Below are 15,399 nucleotides of genomic sequence, written 5' to 3'. Positions count from 1 at the left end.
ATGTATATATATATATAAATATAGTCTCATTCTCCTCCTTATTACTGATATTATCTCCTCTCTGAAGTTTTGAGCAATTTGAAAACAAGAACCCTGTCAGATATTTACATTCCTAAGCATCTCACAAGGCTGAGCCCCTTGTACAAGTAGAACTCTAAATGATAAATCAAATAAATATACTCTTCAACACAGCTGATCAGTGCAATCTGAAAATTAAGCTTTCTTTTTAAGGCATATTTGATCATAAAAGAATGATCTGTCACTGTTTCTGTAAAAAGTATTACTTGAACTAGAATTAAAATTCTCATCTCCTGAAGGTCTGGCCAATATCAATTCAGGAATATTATTTATCCAGATTTTTCAGTAAGATTCAATCATAGACATGAACTAATATCCCAGGAACCACAATGTTCACGAAAGTTACATTGTTGGCCGGTGATTCTGACTGATAAAAATTTCGAGGAATTTAACAAAAGAACATTTTCAATAAAAAGCCCTAAACAAAGTATTGAGATTATTTTTGTAGCAGCCTATAATGAAAAGTGAGGACAAAACACTGTTTAAAAAAAAATCTTTTCAAAAAAAAAAGAAAAAGAAAAAGAGAAACAGATGGGAAATGAGATCAGGGACTCAGGGACTTCCAAGGCCCTTTGTAAGTACAGGGGCCTGGCTTCCTTTTTAGGTCAGTGGTTTGTAGATCATTATCAGTCACATGTAAGTAGAAGAGGAAAAGAAACAGAAGAAAAACAAAAATCAGGATGTTATTTAAAGGGAAATGGATTAACCACATTTTCCTATACAATGCTGAGAACAGTCTAGGATTCTCCTGTATCTAAACATTTCCAAAAGTGAAAATTTCTAGAATTGCTAATTACTAATAATCTTTGTACTCCCATCTTTCCTTTTAAATTCTCTTGCTAAGAGATTTGACATTGTTAATACACCAGGAAATATCAGTAGAAAGAGCACCTGAGAAATCATTCCTCACCCTGACTTCACACACAGCTTTAAGGATGACAACAATTTCACATTGACATAGCACAGAAATCCTGTAACAACATGTTCTTTATTTTTAAAAAATTGTGATAAAATATCCACACAACATAAAATTTACCATCTTAACCATTTTTAAGTGTACAGTTCAGTGCAATTGAGAACATTATTGTTGGGCAATCATCATCACCATCTACCCACAGAACTCTTTTCACCTTGCAAAACTGAAACTCTTTACTTATTAAACAATAATTCCCCATTTCCCCTTCTCTAAACCCTGACAATCGCCATTCTACTTTCCATCTCTATGAATTTGACTATTCTAGGTACTTCATATAAGTAGAATCATACAACATTTGTCCTTTTTGACTGTCTTATTTCACTTAGCATAACGTTCTCAAGGTTTACTTAATGTTATAGTATGTATCAGAATTTCCTTCCCTTTTTAAGGCTGTATAGTATTCCATTCTATGGATATACCACAATTTGTTTATCCATTCATGCAATGATGAATGCATGGGCTGTTTCCACCTTTTGGCTATTGTGAATAACGCTGCTATGAACATAAGTCTACAAGCATCTCTTTGAGTCTCTGCTTTCAAATCTTTTTGGTATATCCCCAGAAGTGGAATACAACACACCCGTTTTATTCCTTCCATATAAACTCTACCCTTTGTTGATTTATATCATACATCAAAGTCTAATTTTTGTAAAATATAAATGGTATCCATAAATTGCTTCCCAACATCTTTTCTTTTTTACTCTGTACCTACCTTCTCCATATTCCAACACTTTACATAACTGCACAAACATTAGTAAGCCATGTAACAAGCCAGGATACAAGGATCTTAAAAAGCCAGATGTAGATTCAGTGGATTGATAGTGACAGTTAAAAATGTCACCACCACTAGCATCATCTGGTAAAGGACTTCCCTTGAAGGAGAATCATGACGGGAAATCAATGGCCAGACCCACATCGAATTCTATGTCTCTGACAGGAAAGGGAGGATTCCTGGTCATCACCTTCAGGGATACATAGATTTGTCACTTCTTAAGTAACAGTTCAAGTTACATTTCTTGATCTATAACATTTTAATCTTAAAGGTTTTCACGTCTGTATAATTGTCCAATAAAATTTACCTACAATTTACCCGTGAAAAAGCAAGTTTTCAGACCTATGTCAAGTAAACTTGATGAGGCCTCAAAACTTCAAAGGATCATTAGCAACTAGAAAGTGTATGCCTTTTAAAGACTGTTTCACCTTCATTCTTTTATTTCAGAAAGTATCTAACTTCCACCAAACCAAATCACTGATTGGGCAAAATGTTTTACAAATCTAGTCACTGGAACTTCCACACGTGCTCAATGATACTCATATTTACTTCCTGAATCAAAGAAAACTACCTAATATTCATAATAATTTTACTAATTTTAACCGAAGCCAAAATCACCCAACTCTAGTACTCAGTGGGCAGAGGTTATGTGAATGTGGAAGTGGATGGGCAGCATGGGGGCTCGAGAGGCACAAATACTGTGCCTGAGCCTTCCTTAGGGTCACAGCGTGGGTGGTGACACTAGAACACAAAAAGCTTATGAAGCCGTTGGTGAAAAGCCCAAGACAGTACTTGAGTATTAATGTACACAGAGTAGATAGTAAGCACTAGAGGAATTAAGAAAATGGGGGGTGGTGGGGAATCACTGTAGGGTTTGAAGTGGCCTCAGAAGGGTGAGATGGTCCCAGAAGGATGAAAAAGAAGAGAAGACATTGCTAGCAAAGAGAACCATGAAGCCAAGGCAGAGACAGAACAGAACAAACCCCAAAGTACCAGGCTCCAATTCTGAAAAAAAAAAAAAAAAAAGTACAGCCAGCTAGTAAGGGCTATACTAGGCATGGCACTCTTGTCCCTGGCTGTGGCACGTAAAACTATACTTCATAAATATTCTGATGGCTGAGGAGAGTCCTTTTGTTTTTTAAAATCCACATTTATTTCATATCTCTCAGTTGTTGTGTTTTTCTGCCACTCTTAGACAAGTACATCTCACAAACAATTCTCTCCATTAGACTCATTTTCAGAGACACTTAGACATCTTTAGGAGCTGACCAATATCAACACGTGACCTACTCAAGAACTGTACACACTATCCACAGTTATATTTTAGTAAATTATCTTTCTAAATATATTTGACAGAACTTCACATAAAATTCTATTTTAATAGTGAACTAATATTGTTTAACCCATTTCCTGTTTAGAAAAAAAGTGTAGCTTGCTGCCAGCGTTAATTTAATTTTGCATAAACACGCTCTTTGAGGCTAAAGCAAATTTGACTAGTTTTCAATGTGAAAATAAAATATAAGAACTGTTTTTGGAGTTATTTGTAAACAGAACTTGTCTCTAATCCTACTGTAATAGAAATGTATCCATAAATCAGATTCATCAAATGAATCTTCGGCTAACAACTATTTGAGAATGATGTTAACATCGCGTGTAGGAATACTACATTTTCTAGGATTTGACATTTTCAATGATCAAGAATTACTTTGTAAATGAAAATACCACTACTAAAAACAGAATGCTCTAAATAGAATGATGTCATTTGTTTCCGAAGACTATCGATATACTAGAGCGATGTGAAAATAATAATAAAAGCGAGCTATTTTGTGGCAAACTTTGGGAGTAAGGTTAGGACTGTTATCCACGAGTTACTTCGGGGTAAACGCTGCAGCCACAAGAGCCACAGGCGAGTATTCTAGGGGCAAATGGGAAATGGGCTAAGAAGTAAGTGTAGTATTGTGCATCAATCCCCAACATGGATTTGGCTCACTATCTGACCCATTTGCTAACCAACTCGCTATTATTTTTCCATATGAAATAAAATACTTTCCCCAATCTAATTTGTTTCCTCTGCCTCTAATAATACAATAATAATTCCATTCCCATGCTGAATAAAAAAAAAACGGGGACAGACAGAAGGAATCTGTGGCATTGCTAAGACATTTTGCTCATTCAGCTAACTAGATGGTTATTAAATTCACTGAGATAAATTAGCAAAGAAAGCGCAGTGTAAACGGCCTTACTTGATTAGAATATGGGTGTCTCCCTATAGAAACAAACAAGAAAACAAACAAGAGCGCATCCAAACTTAAATGGAGACTGCCACAATTACTATGATGAGGATCAAAGCTGAAATTCAAGCTCCTTAATCTTCAGAAAACGTCGCAAAAACAGAAAATAACACTTGTTCATTTAACCTTGGCCAGCAAAATGTCAGTGAGTTCTGTGCCTTTCCTAGAATATTTGTGCCTAGTATCCCCAGAGAAGTAGATACAGGTGAATAGAATGAAGGAGTTTTCCTTGAAGTTTCAATCATTTGATTCTACAGCTGCTTAAATATCCAAATTCCTGTCTCTGGGATAAAAGATGAAACTAAATTAACTGTATCTTGTTCCTCTGGTTTATTTGCTTCTTAAGCAACTTTATCTGAGGGCTACAAATACAACTTTACATTCTACGTTGAAAAACTTGAAATCAATTTGTTACTCTAATTAATACCAAAAAGAATAGAACTCCATGCTCAGGGAAACTTGAGATAACCTTTAGTTTCCTTGGAGCACACTACAGGAAAAATATGTCAACGTGGATTGCATTTTGTAATCATCCGATTTAACTTCTCATGTTAACTTATTGCCAAAATCACAGGCAAAAGGCATCATTCTGAGGTCTCCATTTATTTGTCCTTTGGCTGGCTAGCCTATTCAGGCAATGGAGTTTTTAAAGCATTGTATTTTTAGGCATGATTTGAAACCATTTATCAGTGGAACGTATTTTGGCAGTGGCATTGCACTAATGGTCAATTTCATTTCCATGACAATCCTTAGTTTTCAGGAAAGAACTAAGGAATAATCATTTTTCCATATGTACCTTTAACAAGTTAGAAAAAGGGAAATTTGTGAAAATTCTCACCTTTTTATATAGTGGAGTCTCTTAAATTTAGTGGGGAAAAAACTTAAAGGAATATAATTTAACAATTGTTATTAACATAGAAGTTTCTGAAAACAATTCAGTATGCCCAGAACTGCATGTAGTAGGTTATGTTCTAGGGAATGGGGCTAGAAAAAGAAGTGGTAGAGGAGGCTTTTAATGTCAAGTATTTCGACAGTGCCTGTTGGTTAATTTTTTTAGAAGTATGTAGTATTCTTTAAATTAAATAACAAAGAATCACTGAAGCTTAAAAAAATCTAAGCCAGTTCAATTCACAGAAGACAGGGCCTGGAAGGAAACAACATCGGGTAGGAAGCATCAAGGTAGAGAAGAAGGAAGAGCCAAGATAGGTCCCAGAAGAGCAAGGGAAGTAACCAGAACCTCCATGCAGACCAAGGTAACTCTAGGTAACCAGGTGCTAACACCATCGTATGGAGTTTCGGAAAGAAAAATGTTATTTTTGCTCCTCACTGGCATCAAAGCTCTTATGGATCACTCAGGCACAGGCCATAATCTGAAAGGCTTCCAGCAACAATCAAGCATGTAGTTCACAGCAGGAGCTGTGCCAAGTCTTCTGCGGGCAGCTACTGAGCAACAAGGAACAGCACCTGCCACTGCACCAGACAGACAGGAGTCAGGACATACCCGGTTACCCCCGAACTCTTCTCTGTGAGGCCACACATAATTCAAAGCCTCTCTTGTGACAGTCTCCAAAAGGGCCAACCTAAAAAAAGTCTCCCACGCATGACAAAATCCTCCATGCTCCCCAGCAAATATCAGCCTGAAGACTCTATGGCACTGGGCAAAAAACCTAAATGCCTTTCCAAATAAATCTCACAAGACATAGGAAGCACTTGTGACCATTAAATCAGTCCAGAGAACAGCACTTATCTGCAAGATGAAACACACACATACTTGAAAAAAAAAGTTATATATATATGTATGTGTATGTACACACATATGAATGTTTGCATATATGTACATATACATACATATATAACATATATTCATGTATATTTATATCTGCATATATATATGCAAAAAGAATACCATTTAAAAAAATTAACTCATGAAAAAATGCCTAGAAAAATATAGTGACATAACTTTTCTTCTTCACGTCTTCTTTTCATCTTTTAAAAATCCTCAATTAAATAATAAATCAATATATATAAATAGATCTTTATTTGTAAAGATCAACCACATGGTTCTATTTACAGAAACTTAAAAGTTATCTACCTGAAAGTCATCATAGGGGAAGAGCAGCATCTCCCTTAAGCAATCGTTCAAGATCTGTGTCTTCTTCTGGACGATGACATTTTCATAGTCAAGTGGCTCAATCAGCTTTGGCTTTGCCTGGAAAAGGAAAAAGATTAAGCACTTGAAACATTCTTATAGATAAATGCAATTTCTTAAGATTAAATAACTTTATACATTCTGCCCTGTATGTTTGTATATTTTCCAATTTTTCTACAATTAGAGTGTATTAATTTTGCTATCAGAAAGAATTAGAAACTAGAGATAAAAGTTGTTTTCAAAGGAATAGAAGACACTTCGTGGTACTATCTATATAAAGTCATACTTGTTCAGTTATTTAAGCACAAAGGAGGGTATGGATTCTGCTGGAACTTCCAAGTCATGTCTTGGGTCACCCCTGGCTAGGTCAGTCCCCTTTCAAGCCTCTGGCTCTGCCAGAGCTGCCCTGCTTATGGCTCCAGCTATGGTCTGGCAGTGAAGGCTGGATGCCCACAGTGGCTCCAGCCACTGACCACCTTTTCTTGGCTCAGGGCTTAAAGCATCCACAAGGCTCACGATTTCATATAAGACTCTATGGAACTCATCCTTGAGTCTCAAAATATCCCTGTCTTTCCTGAAACATCTACAACTTAAATATGTAACACCTAAACATAGAAAAATGTGAGCTGGACCGAAACCAGGCAAACAGAGGAAGAAAAAAAGTACTCCTTAAAGCAGGGCTTATGAGTGAACCTCAGCAAGTAGAGATGGCCATCCCTGCCATGCACTGAGCAAGCAAAAGAGACAACAAGCAAGTGGGGAAAGAAAAGAGAGAATATGCCTTCTCTATTTCCAAAGTTATTCCTCTAAGTAAAAAATCTTTTATCTTTGCCAGTCATTGCCATGTGTTTACTGATCACTTCCCACATGCAAGGCACTAACTGGGCTAAGTCAGAGATAAAGATATATATTCAACTAACTATAGCACAGTATGCCAAGTACTAAAATAGGCAAAAAAAAAGTTAGCGAGAGCGAGAGCGAGAGAGAGAGAGAGCGAGAGCGAGAGAGAGCGAGCGCGAGAGCGCGCGCACAAGATTATTTTTTAAACTATTGATAAAAAAGCATCTGATATTCACAATTTTGACAAATGCTATATTTATCAAAATGACTATTAATATAGGACATATATTAAAAACATCTGGTATGCAGCATCTAAATTGGGTATTATGACTGAGGCTGCTACATGTTCCCCAAATCTGTCTCTTTTCCTTCCAAATATAGCTGAACTACATTTCCCAGCTTTCCTGTGTTTAGGTGTGGCCTTTTGATTGTCTTCTGGCCAATTGCAGATCAGTAGGAGGGAAATTGCTACTGCTAAATCTGGCCCATAAAAGCCTCTGCCATAGACTGAATGTTTGTGTCCCCCTCCCCCAAATTCATATGTTGAAGCCTAATCTCCAATGTGACAGTATTAAGAGATAGAGTCTTTGAGAAGTGATTAGGTCATGAGGGTGGAGCCCTCGTGAATGGGATTAGTGCCCTTAAAGGAGAGAACCCCCCCCCACGCCCCCTGCGGAGCTCTCTAGTCCCTTCTGCTATGTGAGGACACAGAGAGAAGAGGGCTGTCTGTGAACCAGGAATTGGGCCTCACCAGACATGGAATCTGCCAGAATCTGTCAGTGCCTTGACCTTCACTTACAACAGCCCCTCCCAAGTCTGTAAAAGAGCATTTCCCTCCTTTGTTTCTCTGGACTTGCAAGTGGTTTGCCATTAGACTGAGGATCACAAATTGCAATTCTTTGTTGTTCCCAAATAAACGCATTTTGCTGGGGAAATATCTGGCTATTTGTTTAGGATGATAAGGTCAACAGCCTATTTAGCATTCCAAATAATGTTTTTGTTAATTTTTTTGCCTGAAGTTTTCTTGGAAGTACTTAATGACAGAATGTAATGTTATACACAAAGGATTATCTTGCTTTTTTGTTCCAGTGTGTAACTTTCAAGGTGTTTTCACAAAGCTGATCACACTTATCCACTGATAAACAAGAAGGCCATTAGACTGAGGTGGCTCTAAGGCCATGCGGCCTATGTAATATATAAGCAAACCAAAAACCTAAACCTGTAAATGCCTCATGGTTACAAAATCAAAACACTAAGGACAACTAATCATAAATTGCCAACATGGCTTTAGGTTATAGCCAATCAAATAACTTAATTTTTTCGTTCATGCCCTTTCTCTCTATAAGTCTCTCCCTAGCTCCTGTCAGCTGAGTGCTCCTAACCATTCCCAGTTTGGTGCTGCCCAATTTAAATGGATTTTTGCTCAAATAAAATTTTTAATGTATCTCTGTTTCTCTTTTAATACCACTTAATGCCAAAGATAGGCATAACAACATCACTCTGTTTTACTGAGCCTGGAAACTGAGGACAAGTTGAGCTAATTGCCTGAAGTGTCCCACCAAGTAAGCAGCAGGATTAGAATGCAGTCTTCTGCCCAACAGAACTCTCCCTCCTCCCCGCCCCGCGGCTGCCCTTTTACTAGTCTGGGCTCACCACTGCCTGACCATAGTAAACGTGTGGAGAGTCTGTAAGCCAACATGTCTGCTAAAGATGAAAGATGCATGTTAACCAGGAAAGCCCACAAGACTGATTTCAACAATAGGGGGATCTCGTGGACGAATAATCCGTCTGTCTGCTTTGGTCTCAGGCCTGTGAAGATTTGGAACTTGTATAAACCCTTACGTGGCTTAATGAAATGACTCCTTAGAGAGCTGACTGCGCAGAGGCCTTCAGCAGCGGTGGGAGTGCCTTCAGGAGAGAACCAACGATTCCAGGGGAAAAAGGTCAACCCTGAGTGACCCGCCTGCTGCCTAAGTTAAGAATAAGGCAAAAAACTCTTGCTTAAAATACAAATAATTGGCACAATGCCTCCCTTCCACACATGGCCCTCAGGAAGAGGAAAGAAAGAAATCATCAGAGGAGGTAAGGCTGAGAATGGAGGTTGGTAAGGAAAGACAGGAAAAAGAGACTGGGGGAGGAAGAGGAAAAGGGACAGGCCCCGGGGGTGAGGGAGGCAGAAGACGCAGAGGTGGAGGAAACACAGGAGGAAGATAAAGGCAGAAAATGAAGATACAGAAGGAAATGACAGAAGAGAGGGGACCAGGAGACTTGAGCTGGGCCCGTGGGAAGCCACCTCACTGTTCTTACCAAGCTGTAGGTTAAGAGCATAACCGCCTATTTTCTACTCTCTATAAACTGATGACACATTGGTTACAGCTGTTCGCTGTTCTTCAGCTTCACTAAGCTTTTCCAAGAGGTCACACAAGTTGGGGGACAGCCTGCTAGGGTAGGGAACTGACTGCCCTGCAGCATCACTGACGACAGGGACACCACACTAACACTAACTTGAAATGAGGCTAATTACCAGACCGCCAGTCCCCTGCTCCTGGTTTAGAAGAAAGGGGCTTAGCAGATCTAGCACACGGCCTTGGTTTTAAAGCCATCTCAATACTCTTAAGTTCAGTTCCTCCCTAGTGACAGTTACAGAGCTAAGTTCTTGATTTTCTATTGTCAAAAGAAATTTGGGCCCAGAATCACCCAAACTGACCAATGATCATGGATGGAGAGCTCCTAGGCCATTAGGAATACCATGCGTTGAAATCCTGAGAATTCATCAATTTGAATTTTAAGTACTCAAGGACACTGTGTCCTCCTAAGCACGATGGGGCTCAGCCATCTCCTGAGTCTGTGACAGAACTGCTACAGTGCGCGGTTATGTTGCTTTTACAGTGTGTGAAAATTTAACTTGATCTACATACACAAGTCCTTCAGCTTTCTTCCCCATTTGAAGAGTAAAAAGTCTTTATCTATGAACATTCATTTCTCAGACTATTGTGAAATCAGGAAGGGAGAGGCTGTAGTACTTTTAGGTTATAGCAGACTATAACAGTGGTTCTCAAAGTGGGGTCCCAGGAACAGGAGCATCAGCATCACCATCACCTGGGAAGTCGATACAAAAGTAAACTGAAGCAGAAACTCCTTCTGGGTTGGGGACCAGCTATCTGGGCTTAAGCAAACTCTTCAGGGGATTCTGAAGAACCCTCGATCCAGAATGATGTTCCAGGAACTGTGTTAGAATTTGTAAATTCAGAGAACAAGCCCAGTGCTGAGCTTTTAACCTTCTTGGGGTTACAGACCCCTTTGAAAACCTGGGCTCATTTCCCCCAAAATGTATATACATATTACTTTGCAAATTTTTACACACAGTTTTTGGGGAAAAGGTTGTCATTCTCTGGTGAACAGCCATGAAACCAAGTTGAAGACACCTCGGACTAATGGGAGAGGCAGGCTAGCAAACACTTAATTTGATATAGTGAGAGCTGCTGGCAGAAGTTAAATTCGGGTCTAAGGGAGGTGGGAGAGCCAACTGCCCACCATGGGTTGTGAAGTTTCCTCACTTCACCAAGGAAGTGATGCTTCGAGAATGCTGAAGGAAGAGAATTCCCCGTGTGGGCAAAGTTGTGAACTCCTTGACAACACAGCCCTCCTTAGCTAGGCAGATATGCGGGTTCCGGTCACACATCTCTAGCCCTGGGGCCCCATGACGTAAGCGATTCAGTTCACTGTCTCAGACACGAGCCTGTTCCTGTCACACCCTCATACCTCTGCACCTGTCATACTCCTACAGCCCTTAGGGCAGCAAGCAGTCTACAAATGTTTATTTTAGCAGCAGAATCCTTCCTCTAACAAACAAATCTCACACAGGCAAATAGGCCCAAAAAGTTAGAGCAGAACTGCTCTAGCCCCAGGTCATGCAATACTTGGCCACGAAACTGGGGAGCCACTTCCCTCAATCCATTAAAAGATAGCCTTTCCCTTCCTCGACTGTTTCGCCCCAGGTTAGTAGCAGTCCTAGGGTGCAATTCATTCTGCTTTGGATAGAAATGACCTGTGAACAGCTTATCTCCTCTCCCATTAGTGCCTTGGGAAAAGACCGGGTCTCAGGTCTCAGGTCTCGTTATTTCTGTGTCCCCTCAGCATCTAGCCCAGAACCCGAGACACAGTGACTGTGAGGTTAATAAAAGCTTAATGCCCTTTGCTTGCACAGACCCTTCTCCAGGCGCCATGTTCCTGTATAGTTCAATGGTTGCTCAGCATCTTGGCTTATTAGGAAGATTTGAAGGAAGACATCCACTGTGCCGGTCCACCCAATGTCATGACTCATGACATGAAGTGAAGCGTGAGGGACCATACTGCAATACAGACCCATCCCAAGATGCTTGGCTCCAGAATTGCTTGGGGATATTTGAAATTAGTCATTCCAACTGAGAATGCCCCCAAATCATACAGCTCATATGTAAAAGAAACCTAATACAGGTTTTCTCAATCATAAAAATTTATGTGATGTTACTAAATGTTGTAAAGCTAGAAGAAACTTTTCTAAACTATGATTAATAAAACACAAATTTGGACTACTCATGCTGCAACGAAGATGATCTTTCCTTGTGATACAGAATAATACACAATCATGATTATATGAAGAATAATAGGTGAAGCCAAAAAATGTAGGGAAGAAAGTATCACTGAGTTCTGTCAAAAGGTTATTGATAAAAATGTGTTGTTTTCCTGTATTTTTGACATTTATGGTTTGAGTTAGCTTTTTAAAATTTGTAAGTTGTTGTAATTGTTTTTCAAATTCTAAATATTCATTTCCATGCCTCATTTTGTATGTATAATTTTGGATTCTTTTTTCTGAAACAAGCCCCCTGGCCCCCCAAAATTCTAAACTTTAGCACTCACAAAACCTGGATCTGCCCTGAAAGGGCCACAGATACCACACAGATGTTAATCATATTGAAGGCAGTATGGTTCATTGGTTAAGAAAGCTGAGCTATGCAGTTACATGAGCTGTTAATAGGCTCCATTGAGTTAATGCTGGTAAAATGTTTGGCAGAGCCTAGCAAACCATAAATACGTAATCAATGTTGCTATTATTATTATTAAATGTATCACTTGCATGACAATGATCTTCGGGTTTTGTTTTTTTTTTTGAGTGCTCCATGTATATTCAATTTTACAATCTGTCTACAAAAACTTTCCTGCACTCTCCAGGAACATATGAAATAAAAGAGACAACAATGGTAGTGGCATTGACAAAGAAGGAAAAACAAAAGGCCATAGAGAGAGGAAACTGTACAATAATAGAGATGACACTGGAATTCAAGGCTTGAGCCCAAAATAAACATAAATAGATGCTTACATTATAAACTGAATTGAGGAGTATTGACAAAGTTTGTGTCAGGAAGGATTGAGAAAAACAGCAACTGGGGGCTCAGGCTGTACAGACAAGCACTTTACACCCACACCCATTAGAGAAGCTCCACAAAAAAAGCAGATCTAAGATTCCAAAGCAGGAGAGAGGGGCAGGCAGTAAACCCTGAGACGCTGTTCACAAAGGGTTGTATGCTCTTTACCCAGGGGAGAAGATGGAGGCAGATTCAACTAGGGATTCTGAGAGGCCCAGGCTCACGGACTGTTTTCTAAAAGGAAATCAAAGCCTTGGCCTCCATGGAGGTGAAGCAAGGCCTGAGGTCAGGGCCACATGATCAGGATGCTGGGGAGGAGCTCCACATCAAGGGAAAACGCGCACAGGTTAGCCCCGTCAGTCCCCATTTACCAGTCAAAGCAGTGGGCAGCACGGCACACTTCCAGTGATCATGCGGTTCTCACGAGTGCCAAAGAGCATGATCCACCTGCCCTCCCATTAACCTTTCTTTGAGGCTCTCTGAACTCACTCCCTCCCATAGCATTTGCTACTGTAGGTCTGGCTGCTCAACATTCGTGCAAATTAAAACTCCAGATCCACAGGCAATCAGAAACCAGAGAATTTTTTCCATGCCAGGAAAATGAGATTCCTCTGGAATCCAGCAGAACTGGAAAGCATCAGCCCACAAATGAGTTCAATTTTGGCCAAACACCTATGAAGCTTTGAAAATCATGAGAAGAGCCAAGCAAAAACGCTTACTGAATGATTCTATTGCTCTTCCCTCTGACATAATAGCTTCCTGTGATCTTTCTAGTCATTTCTTGCCTTTGTGTCTCTGATAATTAAATGTTAACACAATCTGAAACCCAAATGCTGTTTCTTGAAATAGCAAACTAAGGAAATGGCAACTCTTGGAGCACTCTATTTTAAGAAATGAGAAATACATCATTTCTGCTTATGAAGAATTTAGGACTTCCTTGATTTATCAGCATGGCGATAAAAGCTACTTGATCGCTGAGATAAAAACCTTTCATAGAACTTAGCCCATTTTCAAAATGGTGCACTTCTCAACATTGCCCAAAGTCGGACACCAGTACTGTTGCTGGTGAGGGGACAACACACCTTGCAATAAGAAGGAAGGGGCTTTTGAAGCCAGATAATAGTCAGTGTGGCCCCAGGAGCCTTCCTGTACTACTCTTTTGCACACAACTCTCACTACATATTCCCACCAAGAACTTCTTGAAGTTGTCAAATTTAAAGGAGGACTCCTCACTTTCCTATAATTAGGGTGGGCGCAGGAAATTAGCAGCTGCCTCCTTTCCTCGCATGCGAACGTTATTAGCAGCTATGTATTCCTTCTCTCCAGAGTGTTACTGAGCCTGTCCATGTGCACTGTGCCAGGTCTTTGGGACACCGAGCTAAAAAAGACACAACCCACACCCCAGAGAGCTCACAATCCTGACGGGACACAGACATGTGAACGATGAGTAGAGTGACTGACAGCAATGGAAAACCATGAGTGGCATCTGACGATCCAGAATGAACCTGACTTCCTCCCAACTGGATTACAAGCACCACGAGGGCACAGATTTCTCTATTTTATTCACCGCTTTCTCCAGCACCTAGAACAGCACCTAGCATAGGTGTTGGATGAAGGAAGGAACCCAATTACATGGGGCGCTTCTTAAAGGAGGTTGTAGAGCTGAGTCTAAGAGAAGAACAAGTTAACCACGATTCAGGGGGGACTGAGGCGTCCTTGCAGAGAAAATGGAGATGCCAGGAAGCATGCTCATGACCGGAACCAGATTTTGTGGGGCCTAAAACCTGTATAATCAAGGGGGAGGGGTGTTAAAAAATACAAAGTTATGAATATAAAGTTGCTAGAGTCACTCCCAGGGCCTTGGAAGGGATCCTGAAAGTGAAGCTTCATTAGCTTCGGGAGAAATCCTCCAGAGGACGGTGAGTTCAGGAAGCAGCAAGCAGATCAGAATAGCTGGGGCAGAGCTGTGTAAAGGATGTGGGGTGGCAGCAGGCCAAAGGCTTGGGGCACCAATCTCCAGGGGTGCTACAGCATCGCGGGAAATCCAACATGATAGAGAAAATGACATCTGTGAGAACACCATTCTGAAAGGAGGCTCTGAGTGACTGTAAAGAGTACATGAGTAAGCTACCCGAGGTGAGCAGGACTCCGCAATGGACGTGCTTGAGAAACAAGGGATGGTTAACCGTGGGGCCTTTGTTTCTCTGAATAGAAAGGGCAACAGAGTCAGAGAGAAAGGGCTCTGTGCCAGGGTCCCTGCTGCACCTGTGCCCTAAGCGACCCTCAGTCTCTCATTTAAAATAGTAAACAATTTGAACAGCCCCATTTGAGGGAGTACCAGTGATTAGCCTGCCTGAGGTGCCCACATGTCTCAAATCCTCCCCTGAACTACAGCCTGTGTTAAAAGATGAGGCCAGAGTGGCAGGTGGGCCACGTTGAGAAGGGGCATAAGAAGGCCAGCAAACTGGTGCAGGAAGAAGGGGACTGAGGACATAAAACTAGGTCCCATATCACCCCCCAAGTCATGGAAAATGACCTCCCATCACCTTGTAACAGACACGCTCTTCTTCCCTTAACCCAGAACATTAAAACTTAGGAGACCCTAATAACCAAAATATGATCAGTCCTCTTCAGTAATACATGGTCTTCCCCAGGCTGTTCATCAGTGTGTGTAGGAACTATGTCCCGGCAGCTGTTCAGAAGCATACTTGTTTAAAAGGAGCAGGAGGTTCGGTAATATTAGAACAATTGTGCTAATATTATCTATGTGGTCTAGCCCTCTCGTCTTTCAGACACGGGGACCCAGGCGCATGGCAATTAAGTGACTGACCTGGGTCCCGGGAGGAGTTGCTCTAAGGCTGGGCCTGGGTCCCAGGTCTTGTGCCCTG

At 40.6% G+C, this 15,399-nt stretch overlaps 1 protein-coding gene across 7 annotated transcripts in view; it reads right to left on the bottom strand.

The window, feature by feature from the left end:
• The window catches only part of DOCK9 (dedicator of cytokinesis 9), a 242,404-nt gene that overhangs the window by 122,703 nt on the left and 104,302 nt on the right, over nt 1-15,399 (bottom strand). For all 7 annotated transcript variants that reach the window (XM_015587356.2, XM_015587359.2, XM_015587358.2 and 4 more), the window contains exon 2: nt 6,210-6,326. In XM_015587356.2, the coding sequence (XP_015442842.1) occupies nt 6,210-6,326 (117 nt within the window). The remainder of the gene's footprint in view (nt 1-6,209; nt 6,327-15,399) is intronic.

Source organism: Pteropus alecto, unplaced genomic scaffold (assembly GCF_000325575.1).
Source record: "Pteropus alecto unplaced genomic scaffold, ASM32557v1 scaffold13, whole genome shotgun sequence".
Classification (NCBI taxonomy): Eukaryota; Metazoa; Chordata; class Mammalia; order Chiroptera; family Pteropodidae; genus Pteropus; species Pteropus alecto.
The sequence above is the reverse complement of the archived record's forward strand: the minus strand, read 5'-3'. Positions and strand labels throughout refer to the sequence as shown.